Source organism: Copidosoma floridanum, unplaced genomic scaffold, assembly GCF_036245765.1.
Source record: "Copidosoma floridanum isolate Cflo_tuat_1 unplaced genomic scaffold, Cflo_Japanese_pri ptg000014l, whole genome shotgun sequence".
Classification (NCBI taxonomy): domain Eukaryota; kingdom Metazoa; phylum Arthropoda; class Insecta; order Hymenoptera; family Encyrtidae; genus Copidosoma; species Copidosoma floridanum.
In genome coordinates this window covers 8,984,875-9,008,837 of record NW_028321891.1, presented here as the reverse complement: position 1 = coordinate 9,008,837, position 23,963 = coordinate 8,984,875, and the positions used below count along the sequence as shown (strand labels likewise).

Genomic DNA, 23,963 nt, shown 5'->3' with positions numbered 1-23,963 from the left:
TTTCCCAGCGCGCAAAAAACAAAAAGAAAAAAAGTAGCAATTTTCAAGGCGGAAAATTCCCGTGTTCACAGATGGCATAGTCTCGTACTCGATGCCCCAGGGAAACAAGCGAAGCACCGACTGGGAGTTCTTCGACGCGATATACGACGGTCCCTGGGACGGGGAGCTGCGACGGGGTCTGGGTTTGCTGACGGACGGCAGGACCGGGCCCGACAACTTCAAGGTGGGCATACACGCCCACGACCGGGGCAAGGGTTGGGTCGGCTGGAGGAACGACACCCGGGCCGGCCAGCCCGTGGAGATCAAGTTCGAGTTTGACCGCGTCAGGGAGTTCTCGGCTGTGCACGTCGTTTGCAACAATCAGTTCAACAAGGACATCAAGGTGAGGGCTTTTCCTGTTTTCCATTTTTCTATCTTCTTTCGTAGCTTATAATTGATGGCTTGCAGGTATGGGGAGAAAATTTAGCTAAGTGCTTCGTTCGCTACAGGCGCTCATTTTTCAGTAGATGAACACTTTGCTGGGTGACTGTAACCAAACCACAAGCTTGTTTGACCCCATTTGACTACGAAACTACTTGTAATCATACTCCTTTTTCATAAACAAGTTGCGAAATGAAAATACGAGAAATTTTCCACACCATTGTGTGCAAGTGTCCTTGTTACTCGTGAAAGGGTCCAGATATACTTTTTCTTCATTACGCGTTACTTTGTCATTGTTTCCTTGAAGTCACGAATATTTTTAAACCCACGACTTTTTAAAATTTATAATCCAAGGAAAATCACCGAATACGATATTCAAAGTATCGCGCATAACTTTGATTATTTCACAAAAGTTAGCGTACACATAAACATTCGCGATTTACACCAACGTTGAACTTTCGCTCAATACAACCAAGTTTCTGGATTTAAATTACAAAGCTGTAGCAACGACATTATCGATTCGCGTACGATTGCCCAATTTTCACTAACGCATGCATACAATATCACCTGCATAAAACCGTCAAAACGAGGCCATTCGAGAATAAAATAACGTTGTCAAAACTATGGGTTGCAGTGCCCACCAACGAACCACTTGTGCATACCTGCCACGCAGCTAGCGGCAATAATTACATGTAGGCACTTTGGATGCACGACGGGGTACAATAACAACACACGTGGATATGTATCCAAAATGCATCAGCATAATTCGGGCCATTCACGAGAGAGTATAACGTATAGGGTATATACCCCCTGCGCACGGCTTTGCTTTCAAATTGAAATTACCGATAATCGTGGCGTAACCGTAACCGTCGGCCGATTCGACCTATCCGTCGGGCTACTATATGTACGGGCCTGTAGTTTAGATAGCAAAATTTAAATATCGACTCGTCCCTACCCCCCCCCTTCTTTTCTCCCTCTCGTTTCCTGACTCATCTCCGCTAACTGGTCGTTTGCAGCTTCATTTCGACCGCGCCAACACAACCAAGTCGTGTGGATCTCTTACGGAGAGGACGATCTTTGCGACACAACCGATCAAAGTTTATTTCAAACATTTCTGCTACAAGACAATTCTTTCAATGTTTCTATCCTATAATCATGATAATTGTAGTTTAGCTGTAATTTATTGAAAGGGGCATATCCGCATCCTGATAACAAAGTAAGTAAGACGCAAACTTGAGAAAAACAAAAAAAAAACAGACTCTAGTTAGGGGCGCACAGCCCGGAGGGGGTAGGTGTCCCGTGATCGTTCAACTTTACAGAATCGCTCGTTCCAGTAGGTTTGGCATGATAATATAAGGCAAGAGCCGTCTGGTCCATGCTCGATTCGCGCTGAATACTCAAGTAGGCTCGCCCTCGCCACTATCGGGCTATCCACCCCCCCCCCTTTGCCCTAAACGTGTCTGCATGTATACATGTATAAGTAGATATATCGGCTTCGACGTCTGGAACAGCGAAAGATCAACAGGCTCTCGCTGCTCCTCTCTGACTTCTCGAGTTTGTCGCTCGGCCTTACGTAGGTACATATAAACCCTCGTTTGCACGTCCCGGGTAGCTTTGCTCCCCGCCGATGTGATCTTATCGACAGTCTCTTGGAAGGTGGTTGTTTCATCGTGGTGGTGACGGTGGGACGTTCTCATGCCTTTTTTTATTATCTTGCTTTGAAAAATTTTCGCGAAACCATAACCAGTTTTTTTTTTTTTTTTTTCGTTGCTATTTTTAGTTTTTTTTGACACGCATGAAGGAAAAATTTTCCTTGGTAGTTTTGTAGCGAAATTATTGAAATTTTATATAATTCCAAGTCCAAGCTGAGCCTTACTACGAGTGAATTATTTGGTTCAGTTTTATAACTTGATTACTATCACGTACGCCTATAGAGTTGATTACTGTAAAATGCTTCGAGTATACCCTCGTACATAGAATTCAAAACTGATTTCTCACAAGAAATAAATAACTTGTTTTATTCATTGGGCCCAAACAAGTCATTCATTGGGGCAGTAACAATATTCTAGTTAAAAACGACAAACGAAATCCTAGTTAAACAACAAACAAATTAAAGTAACGACCCACTTTTCCTCTCCAGCATCGACACCCTCAATGATCCCCAAATAAAAAGCCAGGCTAAAAGCTCGAGCGACGAAACGAGCTTTTAGTCGGCTCGAGCCACCGCTTTTTAGCAACAGTCCCACGCAAACATTATACACGTCTCCGGTGACCTTTTAGGGCAAAAAGCCGCCTCGAGTGTTTATGCCCGTGTTACGTGAGGCACCAACGAGAGGGGGACCGAAAAACATCAGTCCCCGAACTCTTGGTTGATTGAATATTCCGCTCGGCTCTTTATCAAGGATATATACGCTCGCCGAATCCACGGTGCTGGGTCGTGCGGTGAGCTTTATGGATTGCTGCCGTGGGGGAAAAAAAAAACTGGATACGGAGGGTGTGCTGGTTGGGTATGAGAAACGAGAGCGAGCGAGAGGTTGTAGAGTAGGTGTCGATGGAGATAAACGGGATTCTCTAGTGGCAAAACCTGGGATATTTGGCTGGCAAAGTGGTGACGAGCTTGTTTGGTTTGTAACAAGATATTTATTGTTGAATAGTACAATGCTTAGGTTAATGGAGCACACACGTTCGCACGAGCACCAGACGCCGAGAGTGAGTGTAGCCCCCCACAGCCGCACCTCAGATCCCAAGCCGTCGTAAACTCCCACCATCTCTCCTCTTCTCCCACCTTGTTCACTACTCACAGTTGTCCTATTAATGGTCCCGAGGCATGAGCGGAGGGGTTAAGGAATCTACCAACAGAGCTAATTGGCCGATTCTATCGTGTACCTGCGATAAATGTCAAACGGCATATAACTCGTAAAAACATAGCTGATTCAAGGGTGAAAAAGTGTCCAAAAGTTCGACAAAAAAGAGCACATCTCGCAGCTGTCGAGCTTTTAGTCGTCGTTATTCCGTTCGGCAACCCCTTCGCGCGTCACGTCGAGCGGCAACTTGTGAGGGCTCTCAAAAACGCTGGGGAGACGGAGCAAGGACTTCCGATTCGATCGGAGCTAAGTGGATGAATTTAATGCAAAACGTCTCCCCCACCTCCTACTGCGACTACTTCTGCAAACGACTCCCTCCACGGGAGAGGGATCTACGTGATTTTCATGCGGAAAGATATGCACGGAGCAAGTTACCCTTTGGCTCGAAGGAGCTGGAACTTTTATTCTCCATCGGCGCAGTTTCTCAACTTGAGTTAATGTGTCCCCTCTTTGTGACGCGATTGTTGATCGTTTATCACACCGATTTTCAGGCAAACGAAAGAATTTTGCTACACCCGCGCGTTTGTTTTTCGCTTGATTAATTTTGGGGAGGCAAAGCTCTCTTTCGAACGAAATACCCTGCAAATTCGGGACTTGCCGAGCGAGTAGCATAGATTCCGCGACATTGAATGCGCAGCTTTTCCAAACAACCACGTCTGTTGAAAATTTTTCTGCCACCCCTCCTCTTGCGTAACCCGCGTCCTAACGTTGCACTCGAAACGAAATATCCCTGTATGTAAAAGCTCTCGACTCGCTTCGTTTAAAAAAAGTACGTACGAAAAGAGCTCGCTCCGCGTGTTATTTTCCACCTGTAAAACCGTGAAAAAAGGAAAAAGACATCCTCGGCTCGTTCGTTATTTTAGATAAAAAAAAAAAAAAGCCCCGGCGTATGGAATCTCGGCGCAGTGGAGCCGAACAAAAACGGGCATCGAAAATTCGAGCTTTGGCCGGAGGGCAGGCGGTGGTATCTCTTTCCCGAAGCCCGCGTGCGTGTACGAGCCAACAGAAGCACCGAGAGGGAAAAACTGCTGTTTTGGCTTATCAAAGACGCGCCTCCCGGGCACTGGAATGTCCGACGCAACGCGCATTGACGCATCGGCCGACTCTGTCTGTTTTTATTCGCTCCACCGATTGAATTTCGTTAAACGCACCCGCCGGGGGAGTCCAATCGTACTTCCATTGGGTTTTTGCGCTGTGTTGGGTCGTAGGAGTTTTAAAATTGAAATTAGTTGCGCGGCGCAGTTTCCGCGAGTGCGCAGAAACTGCTCCTCCATGGCCAGGCATGCGTGCGTGGGAAATGTATACCTCGTTGGATTTCATAAGGCTTTTATTTGTGGGGGAAGGGAAGTTTCGCTTGGGAATAATCAAAATCTCGGGTTTCGGAGTCTGAATTGGCTTGCACGCGTATTACAAAATACACGCTGTTGGTATGTATACGTACCGACGTAAAATTGGATTTTGGAAATGGGTATGTACTCCGTGGAACGCAAAAAATGCCAGGCATCGTGGAATTTTACGTGGGGGCGGTACTACCTCGTTGTTTTGTGAAACAAGGCCCTCGAGCAGGTTTTTACGTGCGCGAAATTAATGCAATCTGCGTGGCCCCATCGCCTGATCGTTATTGGATGTTTTAATCATCGCTTTGCATCCAAATGGCCGAATGATAGCTTAGACTATAGGGATCCAAAGCAAGGTAAGCTCGCGTATGCATTCTTACGCAATATCTTGTCTGTTTTTGAACATTTTTCATCGAGCTCACTCTGCAGAAACTAAAAATAACGACCAGAGCACGATAACGATCCTTTGTTTACATTGTTTCTACTATGTTCTACTGTTGACTTTTATGAAATTTTCAAAGCATCTACTGGCATGGTACTTTTTTAGTTCTAGCATGCGATAACGCGTCGTTAAAATAACTTGTTCAATACATTTTTTATAACCTTAAACCTAGCTGATTGAAGTTCGAGTTGAATTTTTTCTCCAGTGTCTAGCTTAGTAGGGCTTAATTTTGGATCAGTTGAAGAAGGGAACAGGAAAATGATAAACGTCGAGGGTTAACCACAACTGAATTGGGATCATTACACCCTTTGCAAACAGGCATCCGTTAAATCTATTAGTTTTCTTTTCAGAAAAGAACGTGGAAGAAAAAAAAAAATTTTGTATTTATTTATGTATTTTTTTTTTTTTTTTTTTTGAACGATTAATGCGTTCAATAATTAATTAAATCACATACTCATCGACACAATTGTTATTTCATCAGTCAATTATTATTTATTTATATTATCTTCCGTGCGTTAGACATTTATCGAAGTGACTATTGGTCCATTAATTTATCTACTTAATACCTGATAAACTAATTAATTACTCGTTCATTAATTTCGCTATCCATTATTTATCATTTATATATACCTAAATGTAAAAACAAAAAAAAAAAACCCTCGGCTTTCGTCTCTCTCGCGCGTAGGAACGTCCTATACCACTGTGCGGAGGGAAAAAAAGTACACGGCAGCTTACATTTTTGCGGCCACGACGAGAATAGAGGGAAAGGAAGATAGGGTAAGCAGGGCCCAATTTGAAATTGAAAATACCAGTGTGTACAGCCCCTACCTCCCTTTGTTTTTCTTCGTACACATCTCTCCACCCATCCTCACGCTCCGGCTTTTCAGTGCTGATGCGCGTCCCTCCCCATTATTTTTTTGATTTTTTTCTTTTTCCATCCAGAGTTGGAAATTATTCGTATTGTTAGGGGGAAAGAATTTCCACGCGCGAGGGCAGTTTAATTTTGTTGGCATGTCTCGCTCGAAGGGAGAATCGCTGAATGGAGGTAATTTTGTATGGTTACCTGATTGCTGCACCGATTCGTTTACGGTTTTTTGTTTTTTTTTTTACATTGTGCCCTTGCGATTCTTTCAAACGACTCGAGCTTTGACAAGTGATTCGTTGTTGTTTCCTGTATTTTCACTGTTTGTATGATGTTTTTTTTTTTCCATGCTTTCGACAACAATGGCACGACGGGTAAATCCACATTCTAAATAGGGATTTTTGTTTGCGACGATTGTACAAGCATTGGATCGGATTTTACCGGCAACCTTTGTTCTCCCACTCGAGGGCACCAAATTTCGTCGATCCAAGATAAAAAACCACTAATACAATTCCAACAAAGTTGAACACAATCGAACCACAAAAGTCGCCAAAAATATCCATCATTCATCGTGGAAGTAGTACCTTTCCAAAAAACCTCACGAGTTCACATAAGAAGCTATAAAAAAAAAACATGTGCGTGTCACTTTGCCCCTCCGCAAAAGTACTCCTAGAGGTGACTGAACGTTTTTAATAGCCGACATGTATCACCTGGCTCGCGTCGCAATCGATCATAATTCTCCAATGAGGGTCGACGAAAGTGGCGTGTCCGGGTCCAATCAAGGGTACGAAATCAGCTTCGACTTCTACACAGTTGCGTGTCATCCGGTGTATGTCTCTCCACCCATTTCCATTAGCCCACGGTGCCATGAGCGTTGTTTCAGTTGATTTTTTTTGTCCAACCCTCTTTTGTGCGGTTTTGAAAGCGCGCACTTGGAGTAATTACTTTTGTGTTTTTTTCGAGTGACGAATGGAGATTGCCGAGTATTTCAATGCTACGTCTATTACGGTGTCTTTATTTTTTATGAAAACACTTGTATTATATAGTTACGATGTCATTGTTTAAAAAATACACGCTTGAATAAATAACCTCGTGGAGCCTTTCAGCGCGAGTATAAGAGTCGAGTTGAATCAACAAAAGCTCTTCGACGCGAGGGAAAAGAGGGTGAAAGTCTGTCCCTTTTCTCGGTAGGTCTTAACGGACCCGCTCTTTCGCGAACAAAAACTCGATCGGTTCACCGTGAAATATCCGATTGATAATAGGATCACTTGGTTCATTGAACTTTCAAAAGCTCCTGGGCCCAAAGCTTGCGCGGGAGCGAAAAAATACAGAGCCACTAGCGCGCATAATTCCGCGTGGACCGAGAACTTCTTGTTTAAATAAGCTCTCGTGCTTTCGGTCCACCGCATCCCTTCTGCAACAACAGGGTTGTAGGGAAAGTGATACACGAGAGGCTACTTACCTACGCCCGAGTCGTTCATTTTCCTCAATTTTACTCTGACGACCAGTTTCGGGTCAAAGAGAGACCTAAAACTAACAAATGATTCTCGAAATGTTTCAGGTGTTCTCGCAGATGGAAGTGCTTTTCAGCATTGGCGGCAAGTTTTACTCGGGCGAGCCGATAACTTACAACTCCATGGAGGACAACGTGTTCGAGCACGCGCACAACGTCACGGTCAAGCTTCACAATCGCGTGGGAAAGTTTGTCAAGCTCAAGCTGCACTTTTCCGCCAAATGGATCATGATCAGCGAAGTCAGCTTTATTTCGGGTGAGTTGTTCTTTTGTCCCCTGTACGTGTTTTATAGTTACGTTTTTGTTTTTACCAAGGCGTTGTCTGACCATATACGGGACTTTCTACTTTCAAACGATCAATCCACTCGTGATGCTTTCAATTGATGGCGTTTTTTTTAAATCCTGCTCTGTAACCATTACTTAAAATAGAAAATACGTATGATGCAGCTAGATGCTAACTAAGATACTAAAATTATTTTTTCTTAAATTTTTTTAACGAAAACAAAGATGGAAAAACATAAAGCATAATATTTCGTGCTGCGTAGTACATAATTTTTTTTTTAATTGATTAAAATTTTATCTTTTTTGTACATAGTGAAATTTATATGCGTACTTACAATTTTTAAATATTTCCCACTGTTTGCAAGTCATTAATCAGTGAGTTTGATCCACTCGAGTCGTGTCTGGAAAAAAAAAATTAAAAAAAATCTCTTTAGAAATAAATTCATCGAAATTGTCGAGCTACACGAGTTTAAAAGAAAAATTCTCAGGAAATCAAGTCTCTGGAAATTTTCTTCCTTTGAAATTTCATCCTCTCTCTCTTTGGCCATTTTTCAGGAGATTTTGAAACTTTGACATTCAAACTCTATCGCTAAAAAGGGAGGACTAGTTTTCCTCAAGTTTCATTTATTTGCCAAAAAAAGAAGCCGAAGACCCTTTTCAATCTCATTAAGCCCAGCTTTTTAAATGAACAAACCTTATTTAACGAACTATTGGTAATTGAGAACATTAATAAACTTTGCAATTTTACTCCTAGCTTCGAATAACAGAACCAACGTCACGAGAAAAAAAAAAAATTATTTTTCACGTCACTGTGATTTAAATTAAAATTTTGCCTCTCCCATCGACGTCCACTTCTCCCTTGGCTCCACTGTATGCTCAGTAATGCAAAATAAACATTCCTTTTTTGCTTTCGTGTAATTAATGTGTACCTTGTAAATTGCACCCCCCAAGATTGAAACTTTAATCAAAAAGTTGCAACTCGAGCTTTACGTGAATTTTATTTTAAATTTATTAGACCACTTTGAATTAACTTACGAAGCATGAAAAAAAAAAAAAAAAAAAAAAAAAAAAAGGAAAAGAAAGGAAAAAAGCACTCGATATAAATCATTGGCGAAGAAAAAAAATGAAAAAGAAAGAAACGCAATTGATTTTGAAAAGCCCATCGCGGACAAGATCAACGGCGGAAAAAATCCCGGTCCAGCGATCAATTTGATCACGGCTCCTTTGATCGAGCGCTTTATTCATACCTCATCAGCTCGGCCAAAGCGCGGTCCAACCGCCCGGAAAGCTCATCTCGTCTCTTGGCCATGGAAAAAAAAAAAGTCCTCAAAGGATTGGATGGACTTCTATAAACTTCCGTATTGACATCCCGCGCGAAAATAGAGAAGTTTGCGGTGCATTTCCATTAGCGATGAGGGCTGAATCAAAGACCACCGAAAATCGGCTCCTCGATGCATTAGTCGCGCCTTTGACGTCAACTGCAAACGCTGACGTGCAAATGACACGAGTAGCACACGGAACGTGTGTGTACGTGTACCCCAGTGGCATGTCTACCATGTTAATGAAGGTGCATGGGGAGGGTGAGAAAATTGGAAGTCTTACAATAACCCAGTGTTTGGAAGACGCGATGGCGAGGCTGCAGTGTCTGACTCATGATGGGGGCACCTCTGGCTCCCTACATAATCATTAAAAAAATTTACAATATTAAACCATAGCTCTGCTTACAAAAGATTCATCACCATCATTGCTATCGAATGCATTTATCTAAAGTCAAGTATACACAATTTCAACGATCAAGTGATCAACTAACAATAAGCTTTCAAAGCATCGACCAGCTAGAAAGAATTCATCAACTGTTTGTGTACACGCGTGCGTCATGCCTTACCAAAGGCCTATACCTGTAGGGCTGCACCAGATTTCGGATGACAACATTGAGCCAAAGTCTACGGATTAAAATTACTTAAAAACTGTATCTTGAATTGCTCTAAAATTTCAACCACTTGGTTAATGAATTTTGATAGCCGTTGATTTTTTTTCACGTAAATTCGCAGATTACGTGGACACACGAGTGAAATTGTTGAATATCGTACCATTTAATCAAAGACGAGCAAGAGTACATATCCAACAAGTTAGCCATCAAACCACGCGTATTTTTTTTCCATTCGTATGATAAAAAAGTTGCAAGCAAGCTATCCGGAGGAGCCAAAAAATCCTGCCAATGGCATGTGCGTCCAACAGAGAGGCTTGGATCGGAAATCCAATATCAAACACGCGACGGACGAGCGTGGCGCTGCTGCGTTGGCGCGACAGCTTTGTTTTTCCGCGTACACGTCTGGCGGCTAATCCCTGCATCTCCCACGCGGACCACCGGAGCTGCTGCGCTCGAGTCAGCTTAAGCCCAGCGCGGAAAAGCCGTATAAATGACGCGCTTATCCCGACACGCGTGTATATGTATACATATATATGTACTCGCGAGTGTTGGAGTTAAGATGTTTTCAGTCTCGAGAGATTCGGGAGAACACGTACCTACAGCGAGGAAAACCATATATTGTGTGTACTGAGCGTAAGGTGCCATTGAAAAATTAACCAATAGTGATGGACTGCGATCGGTAGCTTTTTTTTCTCCCATTGGGTTGGGAGAGCTTTGACGAGGTGTTGCGAGGGTGGCGCTGAATTTTCAAAGATAAAATATAGCTTTTCCAATGATTCTATATCTTGTTGAGATTTGCGTGGTATTACAGAGATTTAAGGATGCGAAGAGATTTGGAGAAAAAAAGTTTGAATACCGAATGAGCTTGCAAGCTCAATGTAAAAAATATTCCTGCAAAAACGACTGCGTGAATGTTTTTTCAGACTTTTCTTTTCTTAATGCCTTTCTTTCTCTTTAGAGTTACGTATGAGGCACATTTTTCTGGAAAAAAAATCTTGTCAAGCAATAAAAAACCTTCACAAACAATATAAAATATATAGTTGCATCGCAAAATATTTTGGAAATACATCTCTTCCCAAATTAAAAACTACGAAATAAAGTTAATACTGTATGGAGTCAAAAAGTGTAACCATCCCATGAATAAAATTATCATGTCTAAATTTTCAAACGAGCACCACTGCTGTACAGCTTTCTCGAGATAAATCCTAGTGGATGCACACACCCGCTAACATATTGTAAGTCATTTCTCTCGAGAACAGCGAGACGACCTTAAGTACCACACGTGACGCCTTGCGCTTTTTGTCCTCGCGCTCGTGTCCCGCGTGAAACCACAACACCGGGAGTATCTTCGGGCAGTGCAAAAAAAAAAGTTTGGAATTTCACGTGCTCCCTTCGCTCTTACGAGCGCTTTCAATCTCGGCTGTGAAGCTTTTTTTCCTACTCCGACTGAGGGTCACGCGTTGATGGATTGATGTTGCAGTTGCTCCCCCGGCAGTTGTTTTAAACGCCAGCCAAGGAAAAGAAAAAAACTAATCTAATCATTATCATTAGCTCAGTACTATCGAGTGTCAATGGAATTTCACAAAATTAAATTTTAATCGAAAATACTTGCAAAATGAAAGCTCGCGAACTCTGCTTTGACACCATTTTTGCTTGGATTAAATCGAAATTCCGCAACTTTGCACCGATACAAAGTCAAACCCTCAATTTTCAACTCTGCACCCTATATGTGAACATCATCTTTTATTACAACCTATACATCGCTCAGGATTTTCGAAACAACGTCCCCCGGTTGGACACTCGTGGCTCATTTTCTATTCGTGCGAGTATGACGTTGCCCCTCTAATTATACTAATCACAGCTAAATTCTACTCGGTAAACACTCGCCATCGAGTAAATAATCGTCTCGACTCTGTTTGACGTGCACGTTGATCCGATAAGCTCGTTACCAAATGAGCGTACACCGGAGTAGATGTGATTAGCAAAATGATTGATAAAAATGGTAAAACGACTAGTTAATCTGTAAGCATTTCTCTGGGCGTTCTGTTGCAGTGGTGGCCCACGGGAACTTCAGCGCCGAGGAGCTCACGTCGACCGAGAGCCCAGCCCAGCGCGACGTCTTCGTGGAGAAGAAGGGTGGCGTCCCAGGCGAGCCCCCGGTGTCGCAAGCCAAGCACGACGACCCGACCTACATGGCAGTGGTCATAGGGATCCTCATGGCCGTGATACTGCTGCTCGCGGTGGCAATATTCCTGATCATCAGCCGGCACAGGCAGCGCAAGTGCTTCGCCAGTCCGGTCAATGGGAAGGCCCCCTCCCACTTGGGCTCGTCTACCTGCGCCACAGTGGAGAAGGGCGCCGCTCTCATGGCTTACACGCTCGAGGACGACGAGAGGTATGAGCTTACGATTTTCGACGAGTGCACGAACCTTATCGCCGGACACTTGTAGACTCTCGCACCACACTACCGATGAAAATAATACAACAACAACAACAACAACAACAACAACAACAACAAGAGCACCATTACCGTTGCTTCATTCTTTTCTGTTTTGCATCGCACAATCATTATTTTTACCGTTATCATTATCATTATGATTATTTTTATCCCGTCACGGGAGTTTTAAGGTAGTCCTGATTATGGCTAGTCGCTTAGTGGTAGATTCAAGTAGAGGAGATGAAATTTTGTTATTTACGACTCGATGTTGGCAATCTTTATGATTTGTCGTAGTAGTAGTATTATTATTATTATTATTATTATTATTATTATTATTATTATTATTATAATGGATTGATGTAAAAAAATGTATGATGTACGTGTCAAGTCGAAGTTATAAATTTTCTTTGGGACTACCTTACGTAAAATCGATAAAACTGCACGTGAGATGAATTAATTTTGACACTTTTCGTGTGCTCATCACAGTAGCAATTTGTCACGAGTGTATGTGGAAACGCGTATTTCATGGAATTTTAATTGAAATTAATTCTTTGTTGGCAAATACGTGATCTAAAATTGGATCAAAGTTAATGAGCCGTTCGTAGCATTTTGCGCAATAAGCGTACATTTACTGCGATTAAATTTCGGGAATGCCGAGGCATAACAACGAAACCGCTAACTTCAAAGGGTTCATTTTTAATTAACAAGATAACGAAAGTTCCAAAGCATTACGTCATTTCTCGATCATTTTTGTCTATTTTGTGTATTGTTTTAATTAAAAATTTCTCAAACTTAGTTTCACGGTTTCGATTTTAATAAATAATTAATAAATTAAAGTAAAATTTAATTTTAATATAATGATTTATATTCGTATTGTTATAAAAATTTTCAGTGTATGTGTATTTTGTATTGGTCTTGACATTTACTATACTGTGTACTAAATTAATGAACAGACTAATTGAGATAAACCATATGTCGCGAGCGTATGATGAAAATAGATGCCAAATTAATAGACTTTAATGAATAATCAATAACAGTCATTTGGTAATTTTAATTACTCAATGACGAATGAATGCCATAATATTGACAATAGAAACAGTAAACTATAAGCATAAGCTTAAGAAGTACTTCAAACCACGGAGATTACATAAAATGTATTTGAAAAAATTTTCAAAATTTTTATATTTATATATACATATTTACATATAAGCTTTTGTGTAAATGTAATCGATGACGAATCAATTTTTTCAAGTCGTACTTAATATCAGAATGTAAAAAATTTTATATTTATATACGTATAAAAACTAAATTCTTATTTTTAAGAACTTTTATATTTTTTTATCATCAAATCAAAGAAATGAACAATAAAATTTTATAAAAGAAAAAAACGTGTTTTGAAATACTACCCTCCTCTGCTTCCAAAAATTTGTATTACTTATAATAATTCAGATGTATGTGATGACTAAACATTTTTCAAAATATTAATGCAGTATTTAACAATTTTCAATCGAAAAACAAAAAAATTTTATTAGATTAATTTAAACTTAAATGTGCTCATGACAACAAACAATTTACTGCATGTATCATAGCCTTTTTTCAATTTAACAACAATAACTAATGACTTTATTAACATTTCAATAGCATTAAATGTATGCTTCAATTTTGCTTGAAAAAATTACCACACATTCTTACACATCTCAATGTTTGAGACAAAATAAAAAAGCGAAAATAAGCTCGATCTCTCCCCTTTACATATATCTTTCCCCGTAATATTTCCAACATTTTTTTCTGTCTTTCTTTCAACATTTTTACCTGTTTCACTCGCTAAATTCTCCATCAACATTCAATACTTGTTAAGGGTCCTACTTTAATATCCGCTCCGTCTGCATCAGCTTCTCTCGTTTTTCTCACTTTCTGAATTACTACCTGTAATTTGACTTCCTGTCCACTTGGCTTGTGATCTTCTTCATTTGTTCTTACCATTCACAGATTTTACCATTGTGTTGGCCTTTTTAATTTATCCCTGCTATACTTGCTTTAACCTACTAGTATCCGTTCCTTCTTTGCACAGTAGACAAATTTGCATTTATTGTTTATCTGTATTAATGAAACAAGGGATTGTAATGAACTTGAACCTGCCCGACATGTTTCCACCTCAAAAATTTCGTCTCCTCGTAAAGTAAATTCTCTACCTCATTTTCCACCTCATTACCAAAAAGGTCAAATCTCCGCTCGCGCCAACACAAGCACCATACGTATACAGAGTACACAGTGTGCGACGACCAGCCTCTTATCTTGATGTTCTTTTTTTTTATTATTTTTTTCCTTTTTTTTTTTTCTTACGTATGGTCAAAAAAAAAAAAGGTACGCGGGTGGCTCGCTGCCAACACTGCCCCGGGACCTCGGCAACCGGCTCCTCGACATCGTCAAGCTCGACGACTACCAGGAGCCATATCAGGCGCTCAAGTACGCCCCCTACTACAGCTACAGTACCGTCGTCATGGAAATGAAGGACATGATGCTGAACAACAAACCAACGACGGTCAATCACAGTAACGGTGAGTGACTATTGCTTTGTTAGCCACGTTATTTTAATGTACGCTCAAAGTGAATGATCGTTCGTTTCGTGAATCTACCGTTAATGTGGCTCATTATTGACTCTAAAGTCAAAGCATTGAAAAATTAAAAATAGTGTAGGAAAATTACCTATACCCTTATCCCACTCGACCAGCTGGAAAGTCCAACAAACTTATTTGTCATTTCTTATAATACTGTTACCATAAACGATAGAATATATGAAAAACAAAAAAAAAGGTAACTTGATGCATTCTTACCGATCCAAATTTCATCAGCACTCGTCAAATAATTTAAAAAATAAGCCACAATTTTCATTACATGTTTATTACGGTGCATCTCGATTGCAGTAGGGTAATCGTCAATCCACGATACTGGCTGTGACACACGGAAAATCGCGATCGATCCATCACTTCAAAAACGAACCAATGACGGAAGGGATGCATACTTGACAAAAGAATTATTTAATTTCTCCCTTCCTAAATTTTTCACACCCACAAAGTGGGTCATCGCCCGTTGAAATAAAGATTGGTCGTAAGAGCCCCGTGTGAAACGTAGGGTCACTCTGTATACGCAAACAATATTCAAACTTTGTTAACGATTAACGTGTATAGCTTCAACGGGGCGCGCGCAGGTGTCTGTACACGCGTAACGGCCAAAGTTTTAATAATCGCCAAAGTAGCCTCGTTCAAAGTTGAGGACTCCCGAGAAAATGCAACCCCTACCTCGTAAATACAACCCGTGTCGCGCCCTACAATAGCCTATTACACGCAGTGGGTTCAATTTAACGTGAATCATCGGCTCGTCAAGGAAACTTTCAACTCTCGACCCTTGATAAGTTACACATCGATGACATACCCCAAAGACGAATGAACACCACCAAACTCGGTCGAACCGTAAATTAGCCGTATACAAGAGAGTACGAGTCCGCTCCTCAAAACACCAAAGCATATACGACACGAGCTTGCGCAAGTTGGCTTATTCCAGGCCACGTACACACCTGTCCGAGGCCCGGATCGACAGACCGCAAGCTCGATCAATAATTCTCAAGACGCAGGTGTATACATGCACAGCCGCGTGTACACGTACACCCTCGGTTACCGCTTACCCTGAGCCGTACTGTACCCACTCCCCTTGAGCTCAAGTTCTCCTCCCTTTGCAGTTGTGTACGCGAACGGTGCAGTTGACACCTCGTACGACTACGCGGTGCCGGAGCTCGGGACTCAGCAGCCCCTGCTCAACGCCGTGGACAGCCGACACGGTTGCGGTGGCAGCGGGACCAGCGGAGGCCTGGCTATTAATGGGGGAGCAACCAGCAGCGCGGGCAGCGACCAAGACAGCGTTTTCTCCAAGGCGTCCTCGAGGAGCAGTCGGCCCGACGATAAGAAGGTCAGTGCTTTTTTACCCCCTTTGATCACACGAGGGTGGAAAACCGCGATCGAGCTTCCTCGTCTTGGCGCGCGGTCCTTGGCTTTTCGCTTTGACTGTAATAATGAAACCACAGCTGCGCGGTAATCCTGTATAGCTGCTCCTGATGTCGATCGGATTTTTCAAGCTTTTCCAGGCGTTCGCCATCTGAAGGTGATTCTTGCAAGGATATATTATCATGGGTAATTGCGTGGTTGAACCTTTTTTTTTCCATAAAGACTCTTTGGATGAACATGCGTAAATCTAAATTGGAAATCCAAAGTCTTGGGTCGCAGGTGTTGCGTAGATCACAAAAAAATTACCTTTCGACTCCAAAAGCAGGTCATGGACATCCCCTGTAATTCAAGCGCGATCACACCGAATACTACGAATTTAATTTATGCAGCGAGTTTTAACGTTTTAAAAAAATTAAAACTTTCCACTCGTAATCAACTTTTCTTTTTTTTTCTTTTCTCTCATACCAGACTCGCATTAAATCTCCGTTATTCCCTAAAAGCCACCTTCGACCTCTACCAACCACGACCGCACGAGTCAGGGGGGAGCTTGCAATTAATAATTAAAATCAATATCGACCGGCTGTTGTGCTCCGGACCTCCCGGGGATCTCCTCAGTCGAGCAAACTGCTATGCTACTGATAATACCTGCTCGCTCGCCAATTTTCAAAGTACCCGAAACTCCAAAAATCAAATGGCTTTCCTACACGAGCACTTGTCTCCTTAGTGCTTTGATTCGTTCTGCAATGGCCTATTTATGGCAAGTTGTTGAAACTCATTTTATCTCATGTCCTTGCAATTAACTACTGTCGTGGAAAATTTTCATTTCCATGCTCACGCTTTTGTCTCCTTTGACACGTTTTCATCGTTATTCCATAACACATGGCGTATAGTCTTATGTTCTGAAGTACATTGCTTATTCACGTAAGTCCCCGGAGAAGGGAAGAAATTTTAAGTTTGCAAAAACACACTCGAGCCCGAATGAGCGTAACATATGGGAGATTAAAGTTCACCCGAGCCGTTACTACCAGCCAGAACTTTAATTGGTAGCGACCGAAAACGCTCATTCGAACGCGCACCATGACCGTAATTCCTTGTCCAAAATAGCCAAACTTCGAAATCACACCGATTCCTCGGAATCGCCTCAACAACTCTCTCGTCCATTATCTCGCCATCGAGGGGAAAAAAAAGAATAAAGATCCCCCGCTTTCAACCTCGACAAGCCGCACCCTCAAGAGAGAGATAGAGATACCACACGGGAACTTAATTTCCTTTCGCAAAATCGCTCAGTCAGCGGCGCCTCTCTTTCCCTCCTGGCGCGTGATTAATGCGCTCGAGCCATCTTACGTACTTTTCGAGAGCTCGGATGCACGCCTGATGCCATCAATCACATACATTACTCGTGTGCAGTGACAAAAAAAAAAAAAAAAAAAAAAAAAGGAAATTAGCCCGCATGCAGCTCGAAATCGGCGAATTAGTGGATACGAAAAAGGTTTGCGTGATCTGCTCAACTTTTGCTTCGATTACGTATGCTTCTTTCTTTTTGTTGCATCTCATTAATTTTCATGTTTTACTGTGATCTGTAGTATAATTTGAACTCTGCATACCATCTCCACATGAGCCTCTGACGGTATTGGGTGCCTGAAAGGTATTCAAAGTTCGTCCGACGGCACTACTAACTACGTTTGGGAATTGGACAACTGCAAATCTTGCGATTCCCATTAAAATATTGAAAAAGTCTCTCGCATCCTCGTAAAAAGCCAAGTTTCCCAGTCAAAGAACACGACATATCTCGTTATCCCGCGATTCTTCATCCACCAAAACGGCTAATAAACCTGTCATCCGTCCGAGTGACCACGCAAACATGGAAAATCCTCCTCCTCTTTGTCGCTTTGGTGTCCGATTAGTGCCTGGACGCGCGACTCCGCAAAGGACAGGTGAAATTGGAGAGAAAAAGCCTTTCCTACATGGACCCCTACCCCCAGCCTTTGGAGCTCGTAATAATCCTTTCCGCAATTCCAAAGCAGAGATAGAGCAAAGAGAAATCGCGGCATTGATTGGCGTGCGCGGCGAGGCCGTGTCAAGGCCAGGCGCGTGAATGCGATATGAGCGCTGTGTGCTGCGCTTACGAAACGGAGGGAGAGAGATAGGTTGAGCGCGTTTCGACTGTTTTGAGTGGCACTGTCGTACGTCAATCACCGACAGAGTCGTCGAGCCAGCGGCTCTGACGTCGACGAGTAATTTTAGATACGAGAGTTCACCAGACACGTTACGTATGGCCTTTATCTTTGGCTTTTATTTTCCTCTCTTTGGATATTTCTGCTTCGTTTTTCCATATCACCGGCTGCGCCAAACGCAGTGCTTTAATCGTACGTCCGGTGTAAATTGATCGCAGCTGAGAGGAGTTGGAAGATTGAGGACGAAACGATAGACCGGGACTTATGATGAGATGTGGACAGATTTGATATTGGACGGTTTGTGGGAGCACTATAGCGTAGTCGGATAGGATTACGAGTGGAGTGACAATAGAAGCAGAATTCGAGAGGATCGTTTATTTCAACAAAACGCGTGTGTTTTACAAACTTTGTATTAAAAATAAGTTTTAAAAGCAATTTCATAGCCACATTACGTTGCAACGGTCAATCAAGAAGAATAACCCCAGTCTTCCTTTATCATATCCGACGCTTTTTCGGCAATGGCGACGGTTGGAATATTTATGTGTCCAGATATTATGTTTGGCATGATGGACGCATCTACCACTCTTAATCGCTTCACGCCGATGACCTTAAATAAAATACAATCAAAATTAGCTACCTATGGGCTCCATTCAAAACTAGAAATATATACTTATTACCTGTAATTTTGAGTTTACGACGGAGGTACTGTCATCTTCTAGGCCCATTTTACACGTACCTGATTGATGGTACACTGTGCAAGCAAACAACCGCAATGCACATTCCCAGTAATCATCGGAATCATAATCGTAATCCTTACAAGGTAGAGGGATTCTATAGAGCTCAGAATTATACTTTTCAAACGCTTTAGTTTGTGCTAATTCTATTGCATTTCTTATTCCCTGGATCATGACGCGAACGTCATCTGGATGATCAAAGTAATTTGGGTATATCTTTGGCTTAGTTTTAGGATCTGCGTTCTGCAACAAAATTCTTCCACGACTTTTTGGTCGAGTTAACATGGGCCAAATGGTCCATGTACTATGGTCGACGTTGCTCTCAACAAAGTCATTCTGATAGTTTTCAGATATACCAAGCAGATTCGCCAAGACGGGGTCTTTAATTCCAAGAGACGAGGTAAAAATTAGTTCTATGTTTGGGGTACCTGAGAAAATAAAAGGATTATCCACGTTCAAAAAGGCCAAAGCTTGGAAACCAACTGCCAGGGTTAGCTTTCCATTCCTATTTGTTACATACTCTTTTATCGACGGATTATTGGGATCAAACGTATTCGCTTCAACTGGAGTCTGTGAGATGTTTGTTTTGAAAACTAAACCACCATACATTATGTGGTCCATTAGATTTTCTCCGACTGGAGAATCCACGACTACGTTAATATCCAAATCTTGTAAATGTTCCGCTGGTCCTATTCCAGAAAGCATCAAAATTTGTGGAGAATTTATCGTTCCGGCACACAAAATTACCTCTTTTTTGGCCCTTACAATAATAGTTTTATCAAATTTCGTGAATTCCACGCCATAAGCTGTTTTTGTTTCTTCGTCAATTAGTATTCTATTTACGTGGCTGTCCCTCGTTAAAAACAAATTTTGCCTTTTTTTTTTAAAGTGAAGATATGCCCTATTAGTGCTGCAACGTTCGCCGTGGATCATAGTGTTTTGCAACAAAGAAAATCCAATTTGTTCAATCCCATTATAATCAACTTCTTCGTAACCAAGTTCGTTTCCGGCTTCTAAAAATGCCTCGACAAGCTTTGACTCGTAAGGAGATCTTGAGATATCCAACGGGCCATCTTTACTATGCAATTCTTTATAATAACCTTCACCATCAATGTGAAAATTCTCCATTTTTATAAAGTACTTCAACATTTCTACGTACGACCAGGATTTGTCACCACTCATCGAGGCCCATTCGTCATAATTTTCTCTATGGCCCCTCGTGGCAACCAAAAAGTTCAAAACACTGCTACCTCCCATTACTTTTCCCCTCGGCCACGAACATTTGGATTCCTTGAGTCCTCGGCAAAACTTATCCGAACTCTCCGTTTTATAACCCCAATTCACCTTATCGCTCAGCTGCAGGAATCCAGCCATCATGGGAATATCCATTATTGGATATTCCTTGGAACCAGCTTCAATGAGCAAAACAGTCGCATCTTTTATTTCACTCAGTCGCGATGCAACAGTGGCCCCCGCAGTTCCCGCCCCGATAACGATAAAATCGTACTCGCCATTATCATCGGGAGTCGTATCATTGAGCTCACGATCATAAAACGGTATGCTATCGTCCGAAAATATTAATTCATTTTTACTCAATTTTATCATGTTTTGTCGAAGAGAATCTTCACTTCCGAAATCAGCATGGTCATCGCACGTGTTCACAATGCCAAAGCTTAAGTACCCACAGATTAAAAATAACAGTGACCAGTACATCGTACTTGATTACGGTGAATAAATATATTTTGTTCACATTCACGTAGATGAATATCTTAAGTTATAGTTATTATAAAATTATGAAACTATAATAACAACAACGAGCACATGCACTATTGAGTGAAGAACGCGTTAGAGCACGACACTCGAATCGAAAGATTACTGGAGAATAAAAACTTTTCAAGTGTTAGGCCAGCGAGTGTCCACCTTGATGTTACGTCGTATCAGCAGTGTTCATTGGTATCTAATCATTTAATGACAGATAATTTTTGTACTATCACTGTAATAACAAATTGCACAGGCATGAAAATTTGCTGACTAACGCAATTGACAACTCATTTCCACTGCATCGGGCAATCGGTCGATTAAGACTGTTTCTTATAGTGTGGCTGGAATAATTTTTTCAATTACTGTACATTAACGTTCTTATAAATATGTATAAAGAGGATTCTAACGTTTTTCGATCTGAAACAGTTGCTACGGCATACGCGCACACAATTTTACAATATAAAAATTTTATCGAATAAAATACTATACAGATATGTATTATATAAGCGCTCACTATTGTACTATAAACCTATTGTTTTTAATTAATAAGGCTCTATCAGTTGACGGACTTGAATAATTATGCAAGCCTCTGTAATACCAATGTTACTGCTGACATTAGGATTTTTTTTCAGAGGAAGGTGTTAAATAGCCCCAATCTTCTTTTACCATATCCGACAATTTTTCAGCGATGGCAATGGTTGGGATATTCGTGTGACCAGACACGATGTTCGGCATGATGGACGCATCCGCAACTCTTAATCCTTCAACTCCTATGACCTGAAACGAGGATGATAAATATCGTTACCTCGTACATTTAATCAAAATCAGTTTAAAAGTTTACCTTTAACCTAGAATTCACAACAGCCGTATCGTCGCCACCGTCTCCCATTTTACACGTGCCTGATTGGTGATGGCATGTTGCACTGAATATTCTTACCGCACATTCCCAGTAGTCATCAGAGTCGTAAGTTTTATCTTTGCAGATAGGCATATCGTACATTTGAGAGTCATATTGCTCAAATTCTTTAGTTTTCGACAACTTGATTGCCTCCCTTATGCCTTTTATCATCACTCTTACGTCTTCAGGGTCGTCAAAGTAATTTGGATACACTTTTGGTTTATCTCTCGGATTTTTACTTTTCAACAACAATTTTCCACGACTCTTTGGCTGAAGTAATGAAAGAATCACGTTCCAATGAGCGTGGCTTGTGTTGTTTAGGCTTATTTGATCGATGTAAAACTCAGACAGACCTAAATCGTATCCAAATGATGGATCTTTCAAACCAGTATTGGGACCAAACAAGAATTCTACGTTTGGGTTCTCGTGTAAAGAATTTGGTCTGTCAACGTTCAAAAAGGCCAATGCCTCAAAACCCATTCCTACTGCTAACGAACCATTTCTCTTGGTTATATAATCATTTATCGCAGAATTTTTCCGGCTCAGAACGTCAGACTCCATCGAATCAAACGAAATATTTGTTTTAAATACCAAACCCCCGTAAACAACGTGATCCATCAGATTACATCCAACTGGCGAATTTTTCAATACCTTAATTCCCAAGCTTTGCAAATGTTTTTTAGGCCCGATGCCAGAAAGCATTAAAATCTGCGGAGAGTTTATTGCCCCTGCCGACAAAATGATCTCCTTTCTGGCTTTAACTAAAATCCTACGTCCCTTTTTCGAAAAACTCACGCCAGTAGCTTTTTTTGATTTTCCATCTATGATTGCCTTACTAACAAAACTATCCCTCGTTAAAAACAAATTCGTTCGGTTCTTCGCTGGATGAAGGTATGCTCTATTGGAACTCCATCGCTCACCATTAACTATCGTGTTTTGAAAGTACGAATAACCTATTTGTGAATCACCATTGTAATCTACTTCCGAGTAACCAGATTCCTCACCAGCCTTGACGAAAGTATCTGCTAATAGTGTCGTGTATGGCGCACTTGTTATATGAACTGGGCCACCTCTGTTGTGTACCTTATGATCGAAATCTACTCCTCTAACTTGATAGTCTTCCAGCTTTTTAAAATACTTCAGCATATTCTCGTACGACCAGGACTCATCCCCGCTTGATGCGGCCCATTCGTCGTAATTGTTCTTGTTACCCCTCGTGGCAACCATAAAGTTTAAAATACCACTGCCTCCCATAACCTTTCCACGAGGAAAGTAACATTTCGAATCGGTACTTCCTCTGCAATACTTGTCAGAACTTTCGCTCTCGTACCTCCAGTTAATTTGGTCACTCTTTTGCAACAGCCTTGCCAGCGCGGGGATATCCATCAATGGGTATTCTTTAGTTCCAGCCTCGATCAGCAGTACAGTGATGTTTTTAACTTCACTGAGTCTAGATGCGACGACGGCACCAGCACTCCCCGCACCAACAACAATAAAATCGTATTCACTGTTATTTTCCGGTGTAGTATCCTCCAACTCATTTTCATACGGTGGTAAATTTGCATCGAAAAACTCCAATTGTCCTCGAGACAAGTCTATTATATTGTTTCGCAACGAATCCTCGGTTCCTACGTAAGTGTAATTGCACGTAGCGTAAGAGCTCACGGCTAAAAAAACAAAAAGGCACGCTGCCCAACGCGCCATGTTTGAACAACTAAGTAAACTTGTGACACATCCGGATTCACCAGTTACGGCACCGAAGCTTGATTGCTTGCATCTGAAAACAAGTGGATTGCATTTATTCGCTCATCATTTGACAAAGATAGTAAATTAATCGCGCGATTTGATAAATTCTTCAAAAAATCATCGTATCTCGGAGTTGTTATTTAATTCCCCGGTGGTAGGTAAGTAGTGTTGGTCGAAGTAAAAAAAAAAAAGCTCAAAGCCGTTTAATCCGACCTATCCAGCTTTAAAGAGGCGCAAGCGATAATCGATTGTTCTCCCGACTCTGGGGCGTCGTTGTCTATACACCGAGCGCGGCTGGCGCGCCTTCGCTAATTGTCGAGGCGTTGCCGAAGAGCCAGGGCTGCTCCCTTTTACCGCCACCGCCGTACGGCTCAATCCCGAGTTCTCGGTATCCAAGGGTGTAATTTGTAAACTGGGCTATGCTTTGACTTTTGACTCTGTACACCTGAGTCGATCGAGCTTTTGGAATTGCGTTTTATTCCCACACTTCCATGCAAGCTTTCACAAGGAGAAATTTTTTTTTCCTCATTTCTTCCAAATATAAGGTGCTTCAAAGCTCTTTGAC

General features: G+C 41.5%; 3 protein-coding genes across 4 annotated transcripts in view; 1 reads left to right on the top strand and 2 right to left on the bottom strand.

Annotated features, from left to right (window-relative positions):
• LOC106639462 (discoidin domain-containing receptor 2) overlaps positions 1–23,963 on the top strand; it is a 57,303-nt gene that overhangs the window by 21,769 nt on the left and 11,571 nt on the right. The window contains exons 5-10 of the mRNA XM_089592133.1: positions 72–382; positions 7,487–7,694; positions 11,703–12,045; positions 14,452–14,645; positions 15,824–15,922; positions 15,971–16,050. Of these exons, the coding sequence (XP_089448259.1) occupies positions 72–382; positions 7,487–7,694; positions 11,703–12,045; positions 14,452–14,645; positions 15,824–15,922; positions 15,971–16,050 (1,235 nt within the window). The remainder of the gene's footprint in view (positions 1–71; positions 383–7,486; positions 7,695–11,702; positions 12,046–14,451; positions 14,646–15,823; positions 15,923–15,970; positions 16,051–23,963) is intronic.
• On the bottom strand, positions 18,641–20,711 carry LOC106639478 (glucose dehydrogenase [FAD, quinone]-like). The gene is made up of 2 exons (XM_014353124.2): positions 18,937–20,711; positions 18,641–18,866 (listed from the first exon to the last, which is right to left on the bottom strand). The coding sequence occupies exons 1-2, from the start codon at positions 20,704–20,706 to the stop codon at positions 18,726–18,728; spliced, it is 1,911 nt and encodes a 636-aa protein (XP_014208610.2). The 5' UTR covers positions 20,707–20,711; the 3' UTR covers positions 18,641–18,725.
• LOC106639470 (glucose dehydrogenase [FAD, quinone]-like) lies at positions 20,761–23,408 on the bottom strand. Of its 2 annotated transcripts, XR_016293032.1 has the most exons (3): positions 21,596–23,408; positions 21,269–21,531; positions 20,761–21,095 (listed from the first exon to the last, which is right to left on the bottom strand). XR_016293032.1 is itself a non-coding variant. In XM_014353111.2 (2 exons), the coding sequence occupies exons 1-2, from the start codon at positions 23,354–23,356 to the stop codon at positions 21,370–21,372; spliced, it is 1,923 nt and encodes a 640-aa protein (XP_014208597.2). In that variant the 5' UTR covers positions 23,357–23,408; the 3' UTR covers positions 21,238–21,369. The 2 variants fall into 2 exon arrangements, 1 of the variants encoding a protein (XP_014208597.2); XM_014353111.2 differs by lacking the exon at positions 20,761–21,095 and having other exon boundaries at positions 21,238–21,531.